The sequence below is a fragment of the Marmota flaviventris genome, chromosome 2 (genome assembly GCF_047511675.1).
Source record: "Marmota flaviventris isolate mMarFla1 chromosome 2, mMarFla1.hap1, whole genome shotgun sequence".
NCBI lineage: Eukaryota > Metazoa > Chordata > Mammalia > Rodentia > Sciuridae > Marmota > Marmota flaviventris.
The window spans coordinates 122,996,430-123,020,391 of record NC_092499.1 but is presented as its reverse complement, the minus strand read 5'-3'; the positions used below and the strand labels follow the sequence as shown (position 1 = coordinate 123,020,391).

The following is a 23,962-nucleotide window of genomic DNA, read 5'->3' as shown; positions in this document are numbered from 1 at the left end:
ATTCTCTCTCTCTCTCTCTCTCTTTAAAAAAAAAAAACAAAAAAATATGGGATCTCTAGGCCTTTCTCGTTTTTTCCATATTGGTCACAGACTAAGTTTTTACTGAGTAAAATAAAACACAAATATGGTGCTAAAGGACAACTTATGGTCAGCCACAGTGTTGGGAACAATAGGGAGGGGTGAGGACTGTGGCAGATAGGGGAGCACAGACCCTCTCTGAAGGGGACTCACTGCTTGACTCCACTTCCAATTCTGCTAGGTAGGAATTTAAGTCTGGATGAGTGGATGATAAGGAAAGCTGAAAATTGAGATTTTTTTTAGAAGGTCATGTGATTTTTAAACACTAGCTACTGATTAAAATGTTTTCCAATAATGGTACCAGCCAAAACAAACAAAATCAATAAACTAACAAAAACAAGTTTGTAGGCTGAAGTTGTGGAGTTGTAATTGCAGTCACCCTTACTAGTATATCATAGCAGTAAGTCTCCTTAAATCATCCAGCCCTGTGGTTCCCAAATGCCACCCCCTGAAACGGCCCCTTCAGAATTCCTAGGGAGGTTTAGAAAATTACAGAAACTACAGATCTTGGACTCCAGAGCCTCAGATCTGTGGAATCACACTCTCTGGGCTGCATCCTTGGTGTCTGTAGTTTTTCAAAGCTCTCTGGGTATTGCTGGTCAATCAAGTTCACTCCCAGTGGGAGGTTTCCTAACTTCCCTGATGGTCACAGTTCCCTGAGGCTATTGGTAAAAAACGTAACTTCCTAGTTATGTTTCCTGGAGATGCTGATTCAGTGAGTCCAGCATAGGGCCTGGGATTTTGTTTTTAAGAAATTCTTGTCCAGGAAGTCTGGAAAATCTTTCCACTCAGGCCCCCTGAAGCCCAGTGGTGGGAAAGACTCATTCAGAGCCCGTGACTCTCAGAGAAGGTCTGCACCACCAGGGCAGAAGGGGGCAGAAGGCGATATCTTTAGTAGGGGACATGCCACTGGCATGTGCAGGGCATTCTACATGTGGAGACAGATGAAGAGAGGCTTTGGATCTGCAACATGGCCAGGAGGGAGTCTCTGTTAGGCTTGGCCTCCCTTCCGGCAGCAGGCAGCAGCCAAGAGCCCTGGGGGGTGTCATGTGTGTCCCAGGGATCGTTGTTATGAACAGGATCCCAGGAGCTGGGCATAAACCTAATTTATCTGGGCAGGATCTAGGCTGGAGAAACCTCAGATTGGTGAGTTTCCTGTTTTTTCCCTCTGGGCCCAGGGTTCCCACATCTCCACCAAAGCAGCACTGTTCTGGTATATTATCTCCATAACATTTCTTTTGAAGATTAGGAATGATAGCCAAAGAAGTTTTGAAAAAGTTGCTTTAATTCAACTTCTTCACACTAGTGATGGAAAAACTTAGCAAGGGATAGACTGCTGAGAATATAGAGTAATAGAAGAGATTGAAGGAAGCCACTTGGGAAATTTGGGATCAAGTCTCAGCTTTGCCACTCTTGCTGGGTGGCTTTAGACTAGTCTCTCTACTTCTTTGAGCCTCCCTTTGCTTTCTTGCCTAAAATCTAGTCTAGTAGAACTTACTTCAGGTATCCTAACCTGGGGTCTACAGTCTGAGGGACCATAAATTCCAGGGATCCATGAACTTGGATGGGAAGATATTACCCTCTTAATTTTTCTAACTACCAAGTGATATTTAACATTTTCTTCAATTATGGATGTTACCAACAAATCCCAATATTATTAGTAGTACCTGTGATTTTGATACCAATAGAAAAATATATTTTATATATATCAAATGTGTTTTATATATAGTATATATTTATAAATATACATGTATATAAAATATATATTTCTTATCTCATTACAGTTGTTGCAGGTATCTTGAAATAAGGTATATGCCCCCTCACTGCTTCAAAATTACCATAGTTTGATAAACTTGCCATTAAATCTTTTCTTTAAAAATAATTTTTAGTTGTCAATGGACCTGTATTTTGTTTATTTATATGCGGTCCTGAGAATTGAACCCAGTGCCTCACACATGCTAGGCAAACACTCTACCACTGAGCTACAACCCCAGCCTCCCATTAAATCTTTTTTAATGAATTAATAAAAGACCACACAATTCCATACTCCACTTTTTTTTTTTTTTTTTGGTACTGAGATGGAACCCAGGGCTACTGAGCGACATCCCCAGCCCTTTTTATTTTTTGAGACAAGCTCTCACTAAGTTGCTGAGGCTGGTCTCAAACTTGTGGTCCTCCTGCCTTAGCCTCCTGAGTTGCTGGGATTACAGGCTTGTGCCACTGTGCCTGGCCTATCCATATTCCATTTTTAAAATAACAAACTTTGTTGGTACTCCTATATATTTTATCCATTTAAAAACATGTTCTGGGCTGGGGTTTGTGGCTCAGTGGTAGAGTGCTCACCAGCACATGCAAGGCCCTGGGTTTGATCCTCAGCACCACAAACAAATAAACAACAACAACAAAACATTGTTCTGAGACAAGGTTCATGGCAAAAAAAAAAAAAAAAGTTTTAGATACCCTGAAGTCTAAGAGGACAGAGCCACAGGGAGAGGGTTTTTCAAACTGTAAGTTTTTCAAACTTCTGCTTGAGCAGAAGTTTGCAGATTTTTTCCCCACCTTTCTTCAAATGAGCTCTTGCATGTAAAAGAATCCCAAGGTGCTCAGCTGAAATGGTGGTGGTGGTAAGGGCAGAGGAGCCACACTTGGATAGTCCTCTTCATCTCTTCATCCCAGGAAGCCCTGTGATGCAGAACACTCAGGCACCTGAGAGCACATTTTATAATCTGCCAGGCTCATAACAATCAATAATTGTAATGTCTTTGTGGTCAGTCAGTGGGCCAGGCACTGCTTTATGTGAAGTAGTTTAGATCATTTAATCCTTACAATAGCCCCAAGAGTCTAAATTCTATGATTATCCCCATTCTACAGATTCATTCAACAAATATTGAGAAACAACCAAATCCAGACACTTCTAGCACTTAAAATCTTCACCAAAGTATATAAAGACTTAAAACTTTTTTTATTTGTTCTTTTTAGTTAAACATGACAATAGAATGTATTTTGACATTTTATACATACATGGAATATAATTTCCCATTCTTGTGGTTGTATGTGATATGGTTGTGAATGAAGAGTCTTTCTAGAGTTTACATTGGGAGAAGAGGGAGAAAACAAATAGAAAACATAATGAAGGCTGGGTGTGGTGGCACATTCCTATAAACCCAATGGTTCAGGAGGCTGAGGAAGGAGGATTGCCAGTTCATACCAGCCTCAGCAACTTATGAGCCCCAATGCAACTCAGTGAGACACTGTCTCTAAATTAAATATAAAAAAGGGTCTGAGGATGTGGCTCAGTGGTTGAGTGCCCCTAGATTCAATCCCTGGCACCAAAAACAAAAGCATAATGAAAATGTTAAGTGATACAGTATGTCAGAGTGCTATGGGGTAGGGAGGTGGTAAAGCAGGGAAGTGGGATAGGAAGAGCAGTTGGGATGTTGAAGTGGTCAGGAGAGGACTCACTGAGGAAAATACATTAAGCAAGAACTTGAAGGAAGCGAAGATAACCTGTGGAAATCAGGGAAGAATGTTCCAGGGGCAGAGGACAGCAATGCAAAATCCCAAAGCAGGATCATGTCTGGCCTGTTGGACTTCAAGGAATATTGGGAACAAGGAGTGTCCTTGGAGGTGAGATTGGAGAAGTATCCTTTCCTAGGGCCTCATGCCATGCCAGAACTTTGTCTTATGCTCTAAATGAGACGTGAGCCACTGCAGAATTTTGAGCAAGGTAGGACCATGATCTGAATGAATGAATTCTGGTTGCTGTGTTAAAAATTGGCTAATGAAGGGCTCCCTGGGTGAACAATAGTGAAAGTTAAGAAGTTACCCTAGGGGGCTGGGGGTGTGGCTCAAGCGGTAGCACGCTCGCCTGGCATGCGTGCGGCCCGGGTTCGATCCTCAGCACCACATACAAACAAAGATGTTGTGTCCGCCGAAAAACTAAAAAAAAAAATAAATATTAAAAAAAAAAAAAAAAAAAAAAAAAAAAAAAAAAAAGAAGTTACCCTAGCCTGGGTGATGGTGCAGGTCTGTGATCCAGCTACTCTGGTGGCCAAGGCAGGAGGATCATAAGTTTCAGGCCAGAGTGGACAAATTAGCAAGACCCTGTCTCAAAAACAAACAACAACAGAAAGGGCTGGAGGGCTGGAGATATAGTTCAGTAGTAAAGTGCCCTTGGGTTCAATTCCCAATACCAGAATTAAAAAAAAAAAAACAAAAACCCGCAGAATTTATTGCAATAATCCAGATGGAGAAACTGAGGCATGGAGAGTATTTGAATCCAGGCATTCTGATGCCAGTGCCCTCTCTTTGCTGCACTTCCTCTGGTCCCTGGTGACCAGCCAGGACCTGGGGTCCGCTCAAGACGTAAGCGCTGCTTGGGTTTTCTCCCTGCAGGGCGCGCAACCGAAGGCTGGGCAGCGGTGGACATCGTACACCCAGTGCGTGTGGACGCTGGGGGCTCCTTCCTGTCCTATGATCTGTGGCCACGTGCGCTGCGCAAGCGGGATGTGTCCGCGCGCAGGGATGTGCCCTCCTTCTATGAGCTTCAGTACCGCGGACGCGAGCTGCGTTTCAACCTGACGGCCAACCCATACCTCCTGGCTCCCAGCTTCGTCAGTGAGACACGGAGGCGCGGCGGCCTGGGTCGCTCACACATCCGGAGCCACGTCCAGGCCTGCCACCTGCTTGGGGAGGTGCAGGACCCAGAGCTTGAGGGCGGCCTGGCGGCTATCAGCGCCTGCGATGGCTTGGTGAGTGCTGAGGGCATGCTTGATGCTAGCTGGGTAGTGGGACCCTGGATGCGCCCCCAGCCTTTCCATTGTTTGCCTGGTGGATTTGGTCACCGTGCTTTCCTCTGCCAGCTTCAGTACTGGTGGGCTAAATGAGAATGACAGCCAGGCCTCACTATTCTCTAGGACAGGGATTCGCAAAGTTTTATGTGAGCCGGGAATCGCCCGCAGACCTTGTTTTTAACTGGGTAGGCGTGGGATGGGGTCCAAACACTTGAATTTCTGCAAGTGTTTCTGGGGGCATTGAAGCTCCTGGTCCAGAGACCCCACTTGAAGTACCACTGTTTGTTGAGATTAAGCAATCAGTTAATCCTTCTTTGGCTTATCAGTTATGACTCTTCCTTCACAGATCGTTTAGGCCCCTTCTCAGCCTCCTGGCTTTGTCTGGCTTGAAGGCAATGCTTTCTACCACCTGCAGCTTTAATTGCCTCCCCTGCTTTGGGCCAAGTATAGCATCTCCTATTCCAGGCAGCATAAGGCCCCTTTCTTCTCCTATTTAGGTGCCCATCATTCCCCTCCCTGCTCCCAAGTGTGAGCTGACGGGGATGCGTGCACCCTCTTGGCCATCCACTGTTCCTGGAGGGCCCTCAGTGTAGATGGCTCAGGCAAAAGCCATGGACTGTCGTGGCAGAGGGCCTAATGACAGGGCAGCCTGCAACACAGGCTGCAGAATGCCTGGCCTTGGAAGTCCCATCTGCTCAGTTTTCTTGTTTGTGGAGCTTTAGCCCCTCCTCTAACATATGGTTAATTCTGTCAAGCCTGCACAGCACTGGTGCATATGGGCATTGTTCCTACTTTACAAATGAGGAAACAGGCTCAGAGAGGCACTTGCCCCAGGTTACCAGTTATCCAGAGGTGGAGATTGCATTCAAACCCAGTTCTCCAGTCCCTAGAACTGACGCACTCTCCAGCACTTCAGGCTCCTTGGTCTGTGTGACTCAGGAGGTAGAACTGGTGCTTCCGAAGGAAGGTTGTTACATCTTTGTCCCTGTTGGAGTCCTGAGTTTTCCAAGGTGGTGGGCTGTCCCGAGGTACTTTCCACTGCCCTCCTTTCCTGGACTCTGAAAGCTGAACAGACATGCCCAAGGCACCTCTGCCAGCTTCCCTTTTCTGGTGGGCCCTGGTCCCAGGGAACAGAATGTTCTGGTGGCTGTAGACATCTTGGTGGGTGTGAGTAGAGCTGCTTTGGGGGTGATTTATTGTCTCAGGGGGACAGAGGGAAGATCAGAAGCTCTGATTGTCTGGGAAGGGGCACAGTGGCTGGAGATGGTTGGCATGCAAAGAATATGTAAAAGAGCCCAGAGGCCTGGGCTGCCTCACTCAAAATGGCTGTGTGGGATGCTGTAGAAGATGCCATCTTTTCAGATTTGGTTGCAGACTCTTTTTCCCTCCTAATGGTGTGGGTGTGAAGAGCAGCATCCTGGGGGTGGGGCTCTGAGCTTCACTTTGAAAGGACATTCCAGACACAGAGTACAGAGTGAGCAAGGGCTCAGTGGGAGGAAGCGCTGCGTGTCTGGGGTCAGAGTGAGGTGGTGGGTATGGTGTAGGCTCAACTGGGCATGATGGGCCTCTGGGGAGGTTGGGAAGGGCAGCCAGGTACCAGCCCTCCCTGTGTGCCCCCATGTTTCTCCCCCAGAAAGGTGTGTTCCAGCTCTCCAATGAGGACTACTTCATTGAGCCCCTGGAAGGTGTTCCAACCCGGCCTGGCCACGCCCAGCCCCATGTGGTATACAAGCGCCAAGCCCCAGAGAGGCAAGCTGAACAGGGTGACTCCAGGGCTCCAGGCACCTGTGGGGTACAAGGTATGCTCCTCCTCACAGGTCGTGGCAGGGGAGACACAGAAAGCCCGTTTTAGAAGTCTCTTCAAACATCTCCATGCCCAGATCTCCTTGTCCCAGAGGGACCCAGATGGACAGACATATCACCCTAGCCCAAGCCTTTAGATGTCCCAGAGGTCTGTGACATCAGTCCATCAGGCCTGCCCCAGCTGATTCCCCTGAACTGATCCTCTCTGCTCCCACCTCACCTCCCCCTCGTTTTGGGGCTCTCTCTGCTTCTTCCATTGTTGTCTATGGCACCTCTGGCTCTGTCAACCATTCTTCATCGAGTGTCCAGGCCAGGCAGGACCATGACCAGGACCTTCAACAGGGCCACTGGCTAGAAACCTCCCCCTTCCTTCCCCTGCTCCCACTCCAGAATAACTGAGCTCTGTTATTAGGGACCTGAGTGCAGAACCTAGCACCGCCTCTGCAGAGCTTCTGTCATGGTAAGGAGCTGCCCACCAAGGGCTGCTGGGGTTTGGCTCAGCCGACCCTCCAACCTTAAGCTTCCCATAGCTCAGAGACTCTGTTGCCAGGACAGATGCCCATGAAGCATGTTTCTCAGCTTCAGTTTCCCCAGTTGCATATATATGCTTCCTGGTTTGCTCTGGGGTGGTCTAGGACAGAGGAGCAGGTCCTCAGTGGGGTCAGCTGGGTCTTGGCCAGCCTTTCCTGGCTGGAGGTTAGGCTATGGGTCTGTGTGTGCTGGGATGCATTAACCTCTTAATAGGGGAGGGCATGACACAGGGAGATGGGGCCCAGGCTCCAGCTTTTTTGGGTCCAGGAACTCCCCTCAAATAGACATAGTACTTTTTTTTTTTTTTTTTGGTGGTGCTGGGAATTGAACCCAGGGCCTGACACCCATTAGATAAGAGTTTCATCACTTAGCTATATCTCCAGCCCTCAGGCATAGTACTTTACCAAGCTTATATCTAACATTTTGTTTGCCTCCAGTATCACCTTTCGATGTAGATTCTTATTTAGGGGAATAATCCTGGGAATCCCAGGATCAGAAGAGAAGGGAAGTGACCAGGCAGACAGCACAGTGATCTGTCAGCACAGACCTAGGACGGACCCAGGGGGGCATCCAGGTCTCTGTCTCTGATCCCAGTGCTGTTCCTGCTGTGCCAGAGAGCTCACTAAGAAGAAGCCCTAGAGACATGTGTCCTGGGCCCAGCTAACTCCACCTGTCTGGGGCCCACAGTGTCCCCGGAGCTGGAGCCTCGTCGTGAGCGTTGGGAGCAGCGGCATCAGTGGCAGCGGCATCGACCGAGGCGTCTGCACCAGCGCTCTGTCAGCAAAGAGAAGTGGGTGGAGACCCTGGTGGTAGCTGATGCCAAAATGGTGGAATACCACGGGCAGCCGCAAGTGGAGAGCTACGTGCTGACCATCATGAACATGGTGAGGCTGCGGCAGGCAGCGGCAGTGGCATGGGGGAGGCACAGTGAGTGTTGTTGGGGGTGGATTACAAAGCGGGGTACAGGGCAGGAAGGCTGGCAGGGGGTCACTTGGAGAGAACAGCAGCACAGGACACTGGCCACATGGCTCCCTTAGACATCATCTAGCTGCACAGCATGTTCCCACCGTGTCCTTGACCACTCAGGTACTGGTGAGTGCTGCTATGACAACACAGGGTGTGATGCCATCTTACTGGCTCAGCTGGCATTTGGGGAGACGGGGAAGCCACAACCCTGTGCCCGGCCAGTTCACTTACCCTGCCCTGAACACTCACCTTTTTCCTTTGTATCAAGATCTGTGATAGGTTCTGGGGACACAGATGTGCCCAATCAGACCAGGTCCTGCATGATACATCAGCACGAAGTAGAGTTGCATCTGTTCAGTTTTGTGGTCTACTAGCTGGTGACCTCGGGGCACATTACTTATCTGTGAAATCGGGATGACAGTACCTTGTGGGATTGGAACACTGTGCACACGCATGTGTGTGTGTGTGTGTGTGTGTGTGTTTTATTTTTTATACCTCGGATTGAAACACTGAGCCAAATCCTCAGCCTCCCCACTTTTTAAAAATGTATTTAGAAATAGGATCGCTGAGTTGCTTAGGGCCTCCCCAAATTGCCGAGGCTGGCTTTGAACTCATGATCCTCCTGCCTCAGCCTCTCAAGCTGCTGGGATTATAGGCATGCTCCACTGCACCCAGCTTTTTATTTATGTCTTTCTTTTTCTTTTTGTTTCTTGGTGCATTATAGTTGCACATATTGGTGGGATTTATTGTTACATATTTATACATGCACACAATATAACAATATAATTTGAACAATATCTCTCCCCACTATTTCCCCCTCCCTCCCCACCTCTCACCTCTTGATCCCATTTTTTTTTATTGATGTCTCTTTGAATTTTAGAAGATCCACCCCAACCTTTGTTTTCCTTTTTCCTCTCTAGCTTTCGCTTTAGAGAAAACATTTGACCCTTAACCTTCTGAGTTTGACTTATTTTGTTTAATATGATGGTCTCTAGTTCCATCCATTTTCCTGCAAATACCATAATTTCATTTTTCCTTACAGTTGAATAAAACTCCATTGTGGGTATATACCACACTTTCTTTGTCCATTCATCCTTTGATGAACACCTAGGGTCGTTCCATAGTTGATGGGACATTGCTCTTGACCTCACCTCACGTGACAGTTGATATAACAGAGGCCCTAAGAGGTGACCTACTTGCCAGGTCACACAGCATGGCCAGGTGGAGCCATTTGGGAGCCCAGGTCTCCCCAGTCTTACTTGGGTGGGACACTGTGGCTGAATGGGGCTAGGAATTCCCAGAGCCACCTGCAGAGCCAGGCCCTCTCTCCCAGCTACCCCTTCCCCAGGTGGGCAGGTGGGAGCCCACAGGCTGCCAGGCTGCTTCCTGGAAGAAAGATCTCTGCTTCTGGCCTTCTGAGCAAGCCACCTGCTGGGCAGGCTGCCACTCAACCCTCTTTCTGTTTCTTCTCCAGGTTTGGTGGTGGGGAGCAAGGTGAGGGGCATGTGTGCGGCTGGGTGATGTCTAAGGGAACCCTGGGGCCAGTGTCCTGTGCTGCTACTTCCCCTGCACTAGCCCCTCACCTGCTACAACCCTAAGGGAAGTGCCCTCTGAGCCATCTAGCATCTGACCACCTGATTCACAGTGGGGAAGCCTGGGGCTCCAAGGGAGGGGCTATGGCTGTGCTGTTCTCCACCTGCCGAGCTGCTCAAGTGCTCATCAGCAAAGGCAGCCCTGGGCCAGTTCTTCCTTGACGTGGCCACCTTCTTTGGCTTCTTGTTCCTTATGCAGTAAAAGCTGTAGCCTTCTGTCTGGTATTCTCAGCCCTGAAGGCCCTGCCGAAGCCTCTCTATCTAGCCTGTCGTCTGCCAGAGAGGGGAAAGCACTGAAATGCAGGCTGCAGGAGGACTGTTGCTGGACAGCAGGGCCTGGTCAGTTTCTGAGGCCCTGAGGTCCTCTTCTTCCCATTGACGCCACTTGGGGGCTCAGTCTGAAAAAGCCAGGAGCTTGGCTGTTCACCATCAGTGAATGAGGTTTGTCTCAACTTACCTTTTCTGAGTTCCCCAGGGCCCAGGTCTTGGGCAGAGTGAGACCAGCCAGTCATACAGGTTCCCTCACGACATCCCCTGGGTGACCATCGTCAGGCATTTTGCTCCAGGGCCTGGCCTCTTTCAGCCTCCCTTATTCAGGTTGGTAGAGTCCACACATTGGCTCTGTGAGCTCTGTCCTGGGCTCATGCTCACCTGCTCTGACTATATCAGGCTTTCCTGAGCTGAAGAGTCCAGCACTGGTGGGAGTCCAGCAGAGTGGGAGCCCCTCTGAGCCCTGCAGTGCTGGATACTTGGCAGTCTGCCTGAGAGGGAGGGCCACGGGGCTCATGCAGCCAGCATCTGAGGCAGGCTTGTCTGAGGGCTCCCACCATGAGGCCTGATAGGTTCGGGCGGGAGCCTGTGAACATCTGCTGCTTGTTTCCTGTTTCTTACCTACCTGTCTTCTAAGCCTCATCCCATTTTACAGTTGAGGGAACAAAGGTTCAGCGAGGCCAACAGCACACAGCTAATAAGTGGCAGAGCTGGACCTGGGACTTGGGTTCAAGGTTACCTCAGTGAGTCTCTACATCATGTACAACCACAAAACTGGGCTCCTAATTAGACTAAGATACACTCCATTTTTGTATAAATAAGTCAAATTATACTCTACTGTCATGGATAACTAACAACAACAACAACAAAACAACAAAGTAGAAGCCAATTCTCCAGGGCAGGACTACTCAGAGCCTTCAAAACTGATATGTGTAGAGTGCTGAGAATTTTCAAGGGAATAGGCAGGCAGCGTTTTCCAAATTTAGAAGAAGTAAGAACAGGGACTGTGAAGCAGTCCACCCTCGGTTCTGATCCCAGCTTCCCCCTCTCTTTGAGCCTCAGTTGCTTCATTTGTAAAATGGAGGTAATTATCCCTACCTTAGAAGTAAGAGGGTTAAATGGCATAATGAAGATAGATCTCTCAGCACAAGGACCATCCATGCAGCGCTCAGCCACCATTAACTGCTGCTCCTTGTGACCTTGCAACCTCTCAGCCACTTCCAGGGCAGCCTTACTCCTCTTCGCTGTAAGCCCCTTCTTCTCTGTGTCAGATCCAGACCTGAGTTCTGGAGCTTAGGTGATTCTGTTCCAAGCATAGCAAGACAGGTCTCCCTCCATCCCATTTTAACTCCCAGTTCTGTTCATTTTTGTTGAGGTCACAGACCTTTTTGAGGGGCTTTTGTCTTACTCTCTGCTCACTGGGAGCTTGTGGTCACCTTTAACCCCCAGATCTTGTTTCCGTGAACATTGCCCATCCTTGGCTTATTCTCTTGCCTGTACTAGAATGGGGGCTTGACTTCCCCTGTTCAGTTATCCCCCACGCTGACTCTAGGTTGTTAACAAACACTTCTTGGTTGAGTTGATCAACCTGTAATGACCCTCTCTCTCTACAGTGTCTTCCAGTGCCTTTCTTAACCTCCGTATTTCCTGGCATACAATGAGAACTGTTATATGTGCTGCTCTGTGGTGGTACTAAGCTGTCCCCAGCCCTGGCTCAGGACAGGATGGGTCATTTGTCAGGCAGGTCCTAGCAGACCCTCAGGAACTCCTTGTCCTCTAGAGCCACTTTGTTGGGTGCTGGTGCCAAGTTTGCCTGTCTATAGTTTCTAAAAGACTTATTCTTTTTTTAATTTTTTAGTTCTAGATGGACACTTTTATTTTATTTATTTTTATGTGGTGCTGAGGATCAAACTTAGTGCCTCACAGATGTTAGGCAAGGCATTTGCCACTGAGCCACAACCCCAGCCCCTGAAAGACTTATTCTTTTGATCTTTTTTTCAGGTACTTTTTCTCATTTTGTACTGTTTCTTTTAAATGAGATAATGCATTGGAAATACTTAGCAAGTGCCCAAAATTCATTCATTCATTCATTCAGCAGATATTTATTGGGAGATGGAATAGAGGCTCCCCAGTTGGCATGATGGAGGGTGGAGAGCTGGAGACTGGGTGAGAGATGAGATGAGGGGAGATAGAAAGGATGCTGTTCCAGGCTGAGGGCACAGCATGTGCAAGGGCCCTGTGTTAGGAAGAGTCATGGGATTCTGAGAGAAAGACACAGTGGTTGGAAGCAGCGAGTGAGTGGCATGAGGTGAGGGGAAGCCAGAAAGGAGGGCAGGTGTCCAACCAAAGAGGCCCGTAGACTAGACTGGGAACTTTTGCCTTACCCTGTGGACTGTGAAGATTCATTGTCTTAAGGAAGGCATGGTGTGATTGGGTTCGCATTTCAAAGAGAGGTGACTGAGCCACCAGTCTATAGGTGGCCTGGAGGAGCCAAAGTATGGAGAGAGTTGTAGGAGAACTCAACAGCACATCAGAGAAGAGATGCTGGCACTTGTTCTGGGCACTGGCCCAGAAGCAAAGAGATAGACTCAGGCAACGCTCAGGAGACAGAATTAGTTGGATGTGGGGGAGAAGAGTGGTGAGGGGCTCCTGGGTTTCTAGCCTGAACATGGTGGCACGTGGCATGTTTCTCTTCACCATGTCTGACCTTGAAAGTGTCATCCACTCCAGTGATCAGGGGCTCTCGTGCCCTTTCCATGGGGTTTGTTTTCCCTGTTCGTGTTTTTTATTTTTAAAAACATATTGTCCATTTGAGTATTATTTTTTTATTAGTTGCTCAAAACATTACAATGATCTTGACATATCATATATCATACATTTGATTCAAATGGGGTATGAATTCTTATTTTTCCATGTGTACAGATTTGCAGGATCACATTGGTTATACAACAATACTAGTGTCTGTTGTACTCTGCTGCCCTTCCTATCCCCTTCCTATCCCCTTCCTATCCCCCCTCCCCTTCCATCACCTCCACTCCCCTTCCCTCCCCTCCCCTCTCTCTACCCCATCTACTGTAACACATTTCTCTCTCTTTTTTTTTTTTTGCCTTCCCCCTCATACCATCTTATATGTAATTTTGTATAACAGTGAGCGTCTCCTTCATCTTGAGGGTAGAAGCTTGGCCTGGAGGGCACAGCCCCACCTACTGGAAGAGTATTATGTTTCTAGATTTCTTGCTGGAGGTCACCTCACAACCAACCTCTGCTGCCATCTCTGCCCACTGGGAACCCAGCAGCTGTCCCCAGTTGTGGACTGGCTTCTTGTTCTGTGGGTGTTTTAAAAGAATAGATAGCCCACGCCTGTAATCCCAGCGGCCTGGGAGGCTGAGGCAGTAGGATTGCAAGTTCAAAGCCAGACTCTGCAAAAGCAAGGCACTAAGCAACTAGTGAGACCCTGTCTCTAAATAAAATACAAAATGGGGCTGAGGATGTGGCTCTGTGGTTGAGTCCCCCTGAGTTCAATCCCCAGTAACAAACAAATAAACAAAAAACAGATGGCTGTTCCCTTTCCCTTGCACCTTAGTGCACCTTCTATCTCTTGGGGTGACCCTCTCTCATGGGACTCAGTAGGGATCCTCCATGTAGCCATGGGGGCCTCCAGCAGACATGTACACCTGTCTCCATGGCCCCATGGCTGTAAGCCTCAAGGAGGACAGGATGGCAGAGCAGTGGGAGACTTTGCAGGCCTGTACCCACCCCTGTCCTGCCCCCCCCCCCTCGTTCTGCCCTGGTTTTGTACCTTAAGGGAGGGCTCATTCTTGGGAGGCTGGTCCCCACAGCAGGAGGGGCTGCAGGGCTGTCTCCGGCCAAGGGCAGAGCCAGGGCCCTGACAGGAGCCAATCAACCAACACTTGGAGGTCTGAGTTGCCTGTGCTGGGTGGAGATGGGATTGGCACTTGAAAGCAGATCCCAAATTGGTGCTCAGGACAGATTGCGGGGCTAGGAGGAGGCCTGGGAGGCCTTCCTGTGCTCCCTGGGTTATTGTACTGCTTGTGTGTGTGGTATGCGTTGGTGCGGGTGCATCTATCACTGTGCGTGCAGCTCTGTGCACCTGTGTGTGTGGCCTGCATCCCCTGCATGTTTTGGGATGGGTGTTGGTTGCCTACGTCCTGGTTACAGCCTGACCCACCCATCTCTTGGACAGGTGGCCGGCTTGTTTCACCACCCCAGCATTGGGAACCCTATCCACATCACCATTGTGCGCCTGATCCTGCTAGAAAATGAGGAGGTGAGAGGTGCCCCATCCGGATCCATGGCAATGGGCATTGGCTTCCAGTGCCCTCCTGCCCCATAACCTGAGCCGGCCTGTGTGGAAGAGCCCAGTGTCCCCTGTCACCCTCTGGTTCCTGACTCACCTTCTATCAGGTCTCAGGTCTCCCCAAGATATGTAGCAGGAGGGGTGGTCAAGCTGGAGGCCTGGCTGTTGTGTGTCCTCCCACTGCCCTTGGGGCCTCTGACTCCCGTCTTTCTATGGAGAAGAATTGAACCTGTCCCTGTGGGAACTCAGGGGGAGGCATGAGCAGTAGTCCTCTCTGCCCCCAGGAGGACTTGAAGATCACACACCATGCAGACAACACCCTGAGGAGCTTCTGCAAGTGGCAGAAAAGCCTCAACATGAAGGGGGATTCCCACCCCCTGCATCACGACACTGCCATACTGCTTACCAGGTACCCACATAGGGAGGGTGGGCGTGGGGTGGGAGGGCTGCATCTGAGGGAGGACTCTCTGAGTCTCAGGGGAAAAGCCTTCTGGGGAGACACAGCCCTGTTCTTAGGGAGCCCTATTTTAAGGAGAGGCTTGCAACTCTGGCCCAAGGCTGCATTGCATCAGCACTTGGAGATTCTCTCTCTCTCTCTCTCTCTCTCTCTCTTTCTTTCTCTCTCTCTCTCTCTCTCTTCTCTCTCTTTCTTTCCCTCCCTCCCTCCCCTCCCTTCTCCCTCCCTCCCCTCCCTTCTCCCTCCCTCCCTCCCTCCCTCCCTTCTTTCTTTCTTTCTTTCTTCTTTCATTTTTGTTCTGGGGATTAAACCCTGGAGCTCTTTACCACTGAATTACATCCCTAGTCCTTTTTATAAATTTTTAATTTTGAGATAGGGTCTTGGTAAGTTACTTAGGGCCTCACTAAGTTCCTGAATCTGACCTCAAACTTGCAATCCTCCTGCCTCAGCCTCTGGAGCCGCTGGGATTACAGGCATGTGCCACTACACCCAACTGAGGTCTTAAATTTCAAAATAATTGTGGATTCCCATGCAGTTATCAGAAATAATACAAAGAGGCTCTGTGTACCCTCCATCCAGTTTCCCCTACTGGCAGTATATTGCATAACTGAAATATAATATCCCACTCAGGAAGTTGACAAAGATATGATCTGCAGACTCTCGCAGGTCTCATTGGTGCTATATTCACCTTGTGTGTGTGCTGTTCAGAGCTGTGCAGTTTTATAACCTACTGAGGTTTGTGTATCCATCACCTCCATTCAGATTCAGGGAGTTGCATCAGAAGGAGATCTCATGCCACATGTTTCTAGTCACAGCTGCCTCCCTCCCTCCTCTCCCCAACCTCTGGCATCTGCTAATCCTTTCAGGGACAGTGTTTTTAAGCTCCAGGTGGTTATTTTCCCTCTGCTGGACTCTGGCCACTTCTGTCAGCACCCTTGCTGGAATAGCACCAAAACTGTTCTAGGCACACATCTGCTTCCCAAACCCAGATAGGTGTCCAGCGGATTGTGTGTACACAAGGGCACCTGCTAAGTTGCTTAAGGCCTCACTAAGTGAGGCCATCCCAAGTGGCCACCATGTTGGCCTGATGACCTGATATTTTGGAGTGGTGGGAGGGGCATCCTGGCTTCCTCTGTCCAGGTTAGCATGGGTCCTTCCTCAGCCTCCTTCAGCCCTGGACCAGGTGAGCTTAAAAGCTGCTTCTCTCTGTGCAGGAAGGACTTGTGTGCAGCCATGAACCATCCCTGTGAAACCCTGGGCCTGTCTCATGTGGCAGGCATGTGCCAGCCACACCGCAGCTGCAACATCAATGAGGACACTGGCCTCCCTCTGGCCTTCACCGTGGCCCATGAGCTCGGACACAGGTACCATGCCTACCCTCACTGCCACACTACAAACCCAACTCTGCTTTCCCACCTTGGGAGCACTGGCTCCTACCCCCATGGATCCCAGAATCCCAGGGAATGGAAACTATCTGGGGTGGGAGCCCTGACTCTGCCCCAGCATCCCTGGGACTGATCTGAGGCTGGTCTTATTTCAAGAGGGTTGAGAAGGGCCAGATCATAGGCTGTTGGCTGTTCCTCCTCGTTGCCCTTAGTGCTTGCATGTTTTGCTGTTCTTCCCCACTCTGTCCCTATTTCTACTTTCTCTGTGACCCTGGCCTCTGTGAGCTCCCCATAGACTAAAGGGGTTGGATCCAGCAATGTCCAAGACTCCCTTTATCTGACATCTTTGCCTGGGACTCTCATGTCTCTGTGTGGCCCAGGCCCTCAGCCACCTGAGCCCGGGCTGTTTAGCTGGTGAATGCTGGCCTCTGGGGGAAGATTGGAAAGCCATGGGGCAAGCTCCATAAGAGTTTGTTATTCAGAAGTTTTGGGGTCATTCATTCAGATGTTCTGGGTGACATTCTTGCCTGCAGGGCCTTGAAACTGTCTGTGGTAGAAAGAAACCTCTGCCCTAATTCTGCCATTTCCTGGCTGTTATGCTGGCTTGTTCCTTGGTCTCTCTGAGCCCCTATGGGGGTGATAATGAGGGCTGAGTGAGATAGTGCTCTGAAAGTGCCTAGCATGGTGCCTGACATATAGTAGGTGCTCAGGAATTAGAATTTTTCTTGTGTCCTTCCCAAGGATGTTGAGATCTTTTTGTGATACAGTAGCTCAGATTGCAAATACATAGCCTTGGGATGAGGACCTGGAGGTTGCAGGACCTTTGTTAGACTCTTCTTGGCACCAGTAAAGTTGTAGGGCTATTGTTAGTCAGCTCTGGGGGCAGGAGCAGAGCCATTCTGAGGCCCCCCACTCTCATTTCAGGCACAGGTTAGTGCACCTAGAAGAGGACCATATGGGATACTAACTGTCATACCCATGTTTTGCATTAAGGAAACTGAAGTGCAGAGAGGGGGTGTGGCTATCCCAAGGTTGCACAGCTCTTCAGTGGCAGAGCCAGCCTTGGGAACTAGGACTGTGCACCTTGCAGGCCTCTGGGGGTGGGGGGGTGGCCTGGCGGCCTCCTGCCCCTGGGCTTACCCGCCCCTGGGGCCTGTGCTCTCACACAGTTTTGGCATTCAGCATGACGGAAACGGCAATGACTGCGAGCCCATTGGGAAACAGCCTTTCATCATGTCTCCACAGCTCCTGTACGACGCTGCTCCGCTCACCTGGTCTCGCTGCAGCCGCGAGTACATCACCAGGTTCCTCGAGTAAGTCCCTCCCCAGCCCTGGGCACCTGTTCATGAGGTTGCAGGCAATGCAAGGGGTGCAGGCAGTGGCAGCAGAGTGCCAGGGTAAAGAGATGTGTGGAGGAGCACCTGAGAGGTGTTGGCCGGGGGTCCTCAAGGTCCTGCTGGAAGGGACGCCCACATTGCATCCTGGAGGATGAGCAGGAGCTCACAAATGTATAGGCAGAAGGAGAAAGGAGCCCCTGCGAGAGGAAGGCCAGCCAGGACTGCAGACACGGAGGGGCCCAGTGGTTTTCAGGGAACAGCAAGACAGTGAGTGAGGCTAGCCAGCCATTGCTAGGGGGGAAGAGGCTGGAGGGCGAGCAGGGCTGGCCACGCAGTTCAGTGAGAATCAGGAAAAGTGCCATGAAGGGAACAGAATAGAAAGCTTTTTCCTTTCTTTCATGGTTTCTTAATACGTAAAGATATTATGTATTTCCTATTTAATGTTATTCTAAATAAGAGAACATTTTTAATTTAAATTCTTAGCATAATTTTACTATTTATCTTCACTTTGTGCAGTGCGATCATGCGGTACTAGAGATTGGACCCAGGGTCTGGCACATTCTAGGCAAGTGCTCTCCCACTGGGCTATATCCCCAGCCCCTAGTGCCAGTTTTATTTTATTTTATTTTATTTTGGTACCAGGGATTGAACCCAGGGGCACTTAACCACTGAGCCCCATCCCCAGCCCTTTTATTTTGTATTTTGAAATAAGATCTCACTGAGTTTCTTAGGGCTTTGCTAAATTGCTGAGGCTGGCTTTGAACTCGTGATCCTCCTGCCTCAGTCAGCCGCCTGAGCCACTAGCATTACAGGATGTGCCGGAACATCGGCTTAGTGCCAGTTTTAAATGCATATATAAGAATAATTAAGGGGCTGGGGTTGTGGCTCTGTGGTAGAGCACTTGCCTAGCACGTGCAAGGCCCAGGGTTCGATCCTCAGCACCACATAAAAATAAAGGTATTGTGTCCAAGTACAACTAAAAAAAAAAATTAAAAAAAGAAAAGAATATTTAACATGCAATGTCCACACATTTGCACAGTTCATCTTTCAAAGAGTGTATTTTACTGGAGCAGTGAATATGCGGCACAAAACTAATTTTGTTATTTTCAGAGTTATTTTCCTCTTTGATCTGTGCACATTCTCCCAATACTCAAGCTTGCTGATGAGGAAAAAGCCCGAAAGGAAAAATAACTCATCTTTTCCTGTCATCCTGTGTCATAGTTGACAGTGTGGTGATTGGCTAAGGCGCTTAACCCAAGGAAGAAAGGATGACCAGGTTCCTTGTTATTCCTGTTTCTTAAGATTGTCATTGACTTCTTTCTACATTGGAAGCAAGTTCTGGTTCATGTGGAAAGTGTGGCCTCTGGGGCTGTTGATCCCCTTTCTCAGTCCTGGACATAACAAACTCATCTTGGCGTTTGTGCTTTGCAGCTCACAGAACCTCTATACATTGTGGGTCTCCTGGGATTCTGTGCTCATGGGCAAAGCAAATGCTCTATGCAAATGGGATGGCAAGGAATGGTGGACGCAGACACTGTGCCTGTCTCCTCTGTTCATGCACATGCTCCTGTGCATGATCTTGCTTACAAAGCTCAAGTTTAGAGACACTGAGAATTCAAGATGGCAACAGTGGAGCCTTAACTCATCTGCCCACCCCTCTCCACCCCACTGTTTTTCTCTAAACAACCACTTTCAGTGTTGACTCTTCTAGCTTTTTTTTCTGAATTTACTTTCATATTTCCAAAAAGCATTTCTAGACTGATATTTCTCAATTTTTTTAAAGATATTATCTGGAGGGTTGGGATTTCGTCCTCTTGCATCATTTCCTGCACACACATTTGCTCCCCCCCATCCCACTATAGTGATAACGTATTTTGATTAAGTCCTTGTTAAGTGCCTTCATAATAATAACTATGTAATTTTTTTTCTAAACTAAGTGTTGTAACAAGATGACATTTCTTTTTAAGAACAAGTAATTTTTCTTTTTTGCTTCATTTTCTTTGCTTTCCACATCCTCTAATAGTTCTACAAAATGCCTGAGTGCAGTTTTCCAGAAGATAATCCCTACCAGATAAAAGTTCCCTTGTTGCTTAGACCTTCTCTCCAATTTCCCTCTGTCTTCCAGTCTAGACTGAATGCTTTTTTAGGCCTGACCTAAAAATTGCCATGTAAAGTTTTCCTTTTTCCTGGATCCCATACTACTTTTTGAGAGTGGGAGAAGTTACCTTTTGATTTTATATTTGTTTTGGTGAAGCACATTCTCAAGCAGCTTTCTGAAAAAGGGTGCATAGAGGTAAATGGTTTGCCCATCTCAAAGTGTCTTTATTCTTCCTTCTCATCTGTTTGATAATTTGATTGGATATCAGCTTCTAGGTTAGAAGTCACTCTCCCTCAGCATGTAGAAGGTGTTTCTCATTGTCTTCTAATTTGCAGCTCTGCTTTGGGGAGCGTTCTGATTCCCAAGCTTTTGAATGTGACCTTTCAGGAAGTTTGGGAGCTTTTAGGGTTCTCTGTCTCTTTCTCTTTGTTGATGATTTTAAATTTCACAACTATGTGCCTTGGTTTATTTTTATTTTTGGGCACTCAGTGGACCCTTTTAATCTAGAAACTCATGACCTTTAGTTATTGAAAATGTTCTTGTATTATTTACTTGGTAATCATCTTTCCTCTGTTTTTTCTTTCTGGAATCCTTCATATTCAGCTTTTCTCTCTTACTTCCTAATTTTTAAACTTTCCCCCTGATATCTTTCTATTTTCTGGGAAGCAGCAATTTATTCTTCTATTAAAATACTTACAATCCTTGTTAGTTTTTTAAAAAATATTTTTCTATTGTACTTTTCATTTCCTGAACTTTCTTTTTCTTTCTTTCTTTGTGTGTGGTACTGTGTGCATAGTGCTGGGGATTGAACCCAGGGCCTTGTACATGCGAGACAAGCACTCTACCAACCCTCTGAACTTTCATATTCACTAAATATTTGTTTTATTATCCTGTTCTTATTTCACAATTACAATATCTTATCTTTCTGAGGTGATTACAGTAACATGGATTTTCTTTTTTCTTCTTATTCTTCCTGAAATACTTTTGTTTTCTTTGGGTTATTTAAAAAAAATCATCTTCCTTTCATGTTAAAGGTGTTCTCTAAACATGTTGGCTGTATTTCATACATGGAAGGAGACAGAGATACCAGTTGGGAGGTCTGTGGACTTGGCCAGGTCTCTTTCCTGTCACTCATGACAGATTGATTGAGATGGAACTGTCTCTTTGGGAAATCCTCAAGTGTCAGTATCTAAGGTCATTTTTTTTTTTTTTTTTCTCAGTGATTTAGTGTCTCCAGAGAAGAATCTTCTAGTATTTTCCTGGGAGAGTGTTAAGTCTGGCAGCAGCATTCTGGCATCCAAAAAGGCAAGGGACTTGTGGGGTGTCTCACCTTTCATGGTGTGGACTTGTCCCCTTTCCCTGTAGGACCCTCTGCATTGGACCTTCATCTGTGTCTGGCATTCCTGGACCAGAGCTTCCTAGTTCACCCTTTTCAGAGAGTGACCCCAGACCCTGGGGCAAGTTGGTGACAGTCACTTAGTCACCCAAGGGTGGAGAGGGAACAAAGGTCCAATTAATTCTTAAAGACTTTGAACTGGGCTTCCATTTCTAGTCCTACTGGCCCCTGGGACCCCAAGTGCTGAGCTGTCCAGGGGTTGCTTCTCTGTGGTTTCTCCCTGCAACCACCTGCAGCCACTCTCATTGCTCTACCAAGTTAGCCATTGCTTGACCGTGTGCTTCCTGGTTTCAGAATTTTGTTGACATCTTTTACTTGCCATCATCACTTCTCCCATATCCTCTGCCTGTGTAGATTTATGTCTCGTTTATTCTCCAAATGTTACTGTGGACTTTGGAAGGAGGCAGAGATAAATCTGCCTGCTCGATGTGCCACATTTCTCCAGAAGACTCTCTCCACTGTGGGTTTTCAGCAGGAATGTGACCAGACCCATTAGGACTGTAGAAGCACAGATGCTGGCTTCCCATGGAGGAGGGCCTACTAGAATGAGGAGTGGGATTGGAAGCAGAGAAAAATGTAGTTGGGTGTTTCAGAACCTGGACTCTGGCCCAGGCTTCCTCCCGTGTTAGCAGACAAGTTACAGTATCCTTTAAGCCTCAAACATGGGGATAATGATGTGTCTGGGTCATGCATTTGCTATCAGGATTAAATGAAAAAACACATGTAGCGTTTAGCACAGTGCCTACCACATGGTCAACAGTCAATAGTGGTAACAGCTATAATTACTTTTTCCCTATTACCAAGTGGTATATCACATGGACTTGAGCTAGGGAAATGGCCTGGGGATGGAGAGGAGGGTGTCCCCTCCTGCGGAGCAGAGCAGAGAATGAGAGAACGGCTGGAAATCAGGATAGTAGGCACCTCTGAAATACCCCTCAGGCTTGTTCCCAGCTGCCCCACCCAGGGTGCCACCCAGCACCCTGGCTCTGGGACAGACAGGCAAGTCTCTGTCCTTATCCAGTTGCTGGAATGTATGAGGGACTTGGCCCTGGGCCTGGGGTGAGGGTGGGAGGAGAGCCTGCGCCAAGCAGGCCCTGCCAGAGCCTTGACACTGGGAAGAGCAGGGCAGAGGCTGAAAGACAGAGCTGCGTGCTCCACGGAGTAGGGGGTGCTGGAGAGGAAGAATGCCAGCTCCCCACGGCCAGCTCCTATCTTCACCTTCCCATCTGGGTGTAAGGCAGCAGGGGTATCTGAGGAGAAAGTGGAAGATGTGAGCACCAAAGCGGGCAGTGGCATCTGTTTCCCAGCCCCCAGCCTTGGGTTTCTTTGCTGAGGGTGGGACAGGAGACAGGCTCCACCCAAATGAGTGAGATTCATAAAAGGTGCCAAATGCAAGGGCAAGTGGTGTTTGCAGGGCTTGGGGACGTTCTCAGAGGCACATGCAGACCATTCACTCTCCCTGTGGGACTTGATGACGACATCCCCCGGTTCTCTGCAGATATCTGTTTACCAGGCCACTTAGACCCAGACAGAACTGAATCCAGACTCTCACCCTTGCTGTGTCCACAGACCCATGTATGTAAAGCCCTGGGGGGACAGTGGTGAAGGAGACGAACTCGTGTCTATGCACAGGCCCTCGCCATCTGGGGGAGGCAGACAGATGATGATTTGAGGTGATTATTGCTGTGGCAGACAGCCCTGTGGGGCTAGTCTGAAAGCAAAGGGGGATACCCACCTCTCCTGGGGTCGGGGATAGATTTCTGAGAAGGCTCCTGGAGCTGCCCACTAAAAGTCAAAGTCAATGAGGAAGGAGGAAGCTCTTGGTAGAAGGCAGGGCCCCGGCTGTGGTCAGGGACATGGGGGCCTGGGGTGTGCTGAAGGGATCTTCTGGGGGGCTGGGGATGTGGCTCAAGTGGTAGCGCGCTCGCCTGGCATGCGTGTAGCCCGGGTTCAATCCTCAGCACCACGTACAAACAAAGATGTTGTGTCTGCCAAAAACTGAAAAATAAATATTGGAAAAAAAAAAAAAGAATAATTCTGGGGCTGGCAGTGGGTCTGGGGGATTTTTGGAGCCAATCCAAAGCAGCTGACCTGAGGAACCCCAAGAGTCATTTTGAGCTGAGAAGAACTTTGAGGGACCCTGGGGTCAATAGGTAGTTGCTCTAGTCACCAGTAGCAGGCCCATGGGAGCCATGGGCACCGCATGTCAGCACAGAGGTCGTGGTGTTCACAAGCCTCTACTTGAACTGGAGGTCAGTGAGAGGAGGCTCTGTTCATCCCTGCCCTCAAAGCCAGGGTTTCTGCAGGGAGAGAGAGGACCAGTCATGGGTGGGCCCTTCACTTCATCCATGATGCCCACTGTCCAGTGGTTTTGTGACCAGAACCTGGGGATGGTGAGGGGAGAGAATGCACAGGAGGTCCCACAGGTGGTGGGCAGCTCTTGACAATCTCAGGTGAGAGTGAGGCTTCCTTCCAGAAGTCACTTATTGTCCGCTGTGACCCTGTTCAGGGGCTGCTAGCCCGGCTATAATTAGCACAAGGAGGGGCCTGGAGGGGAAGGGCTGACGGGCGTGGGGATCTGGGTGTGAGTCCGTAGTGTTGAGGAACCTGGCAGTGGGCCCGCCAGAGGAGGGAAGGGCCGGCTCCTGGCCATCCCTGTAACTTTTCCCAAGTCGACATTGCTATTTGTTCTTCTGTAGCTTGGGATTAGCTTCTTGTAGATGAGGATGTGAGGCCCAAAGAGGGTACAGGGGAGCCTAAGTCCACACAGCATCCACAGCTGGGCAGAAAGCAGAACTCGGATTTCTGACTCCCCAAACAGTCCCAAGGCCCGGCTGTGGCCCTGAATTGGGAAGTGAGTCCTGTGAGGGATGCCTCATGCCCCACAGGGTCAGATAAGTTCCCTGGTCCACATCCATTTGTCACAGCATACTAGAGG

General features: G+C 48.7%; 1 protein-coding gene across 1 annotated transcript in view; it reads left to right on the top strand.

The window, feature by feature from the left end:
- Positions 1–23,962, top strand: part of Adamts7 (ADAM metallopeptidase with thrombospondin type 1 motif 7) — a 46,208-nt gene that overhangs the window by 4,848 nt on the left and 17,398 nt on the right. The window contains exons 2-8 of the mRNA XM_027923476.2: positions 4,474–4,829; positions 6,505–6,670; positions 7,893–8,089; positions 14,238–14,321; positions 14,636–14,760; positions 16,023–16,172; positions 17,363–17,506. Of these exons, the coding sequence (XP_027779277.2) occupies positions 4,474–4,829; positions 6,505–6,670; positions 7,893–8,089; positions 14,238–14,321; positions 14,636–14,760; positions 16,023–16,172; positions 17,363–17,506 (1,222 nt within the window). The remainder of the gene's footprint in view (positions 1–4,473; positions 4,830–6,504; positions 6,671–7,892; positions 8,090–14,237; positions 14,322–14,635; positions 14,761–16,022; positions 16,173–17,362; positions 17,507–23,962) is intronic.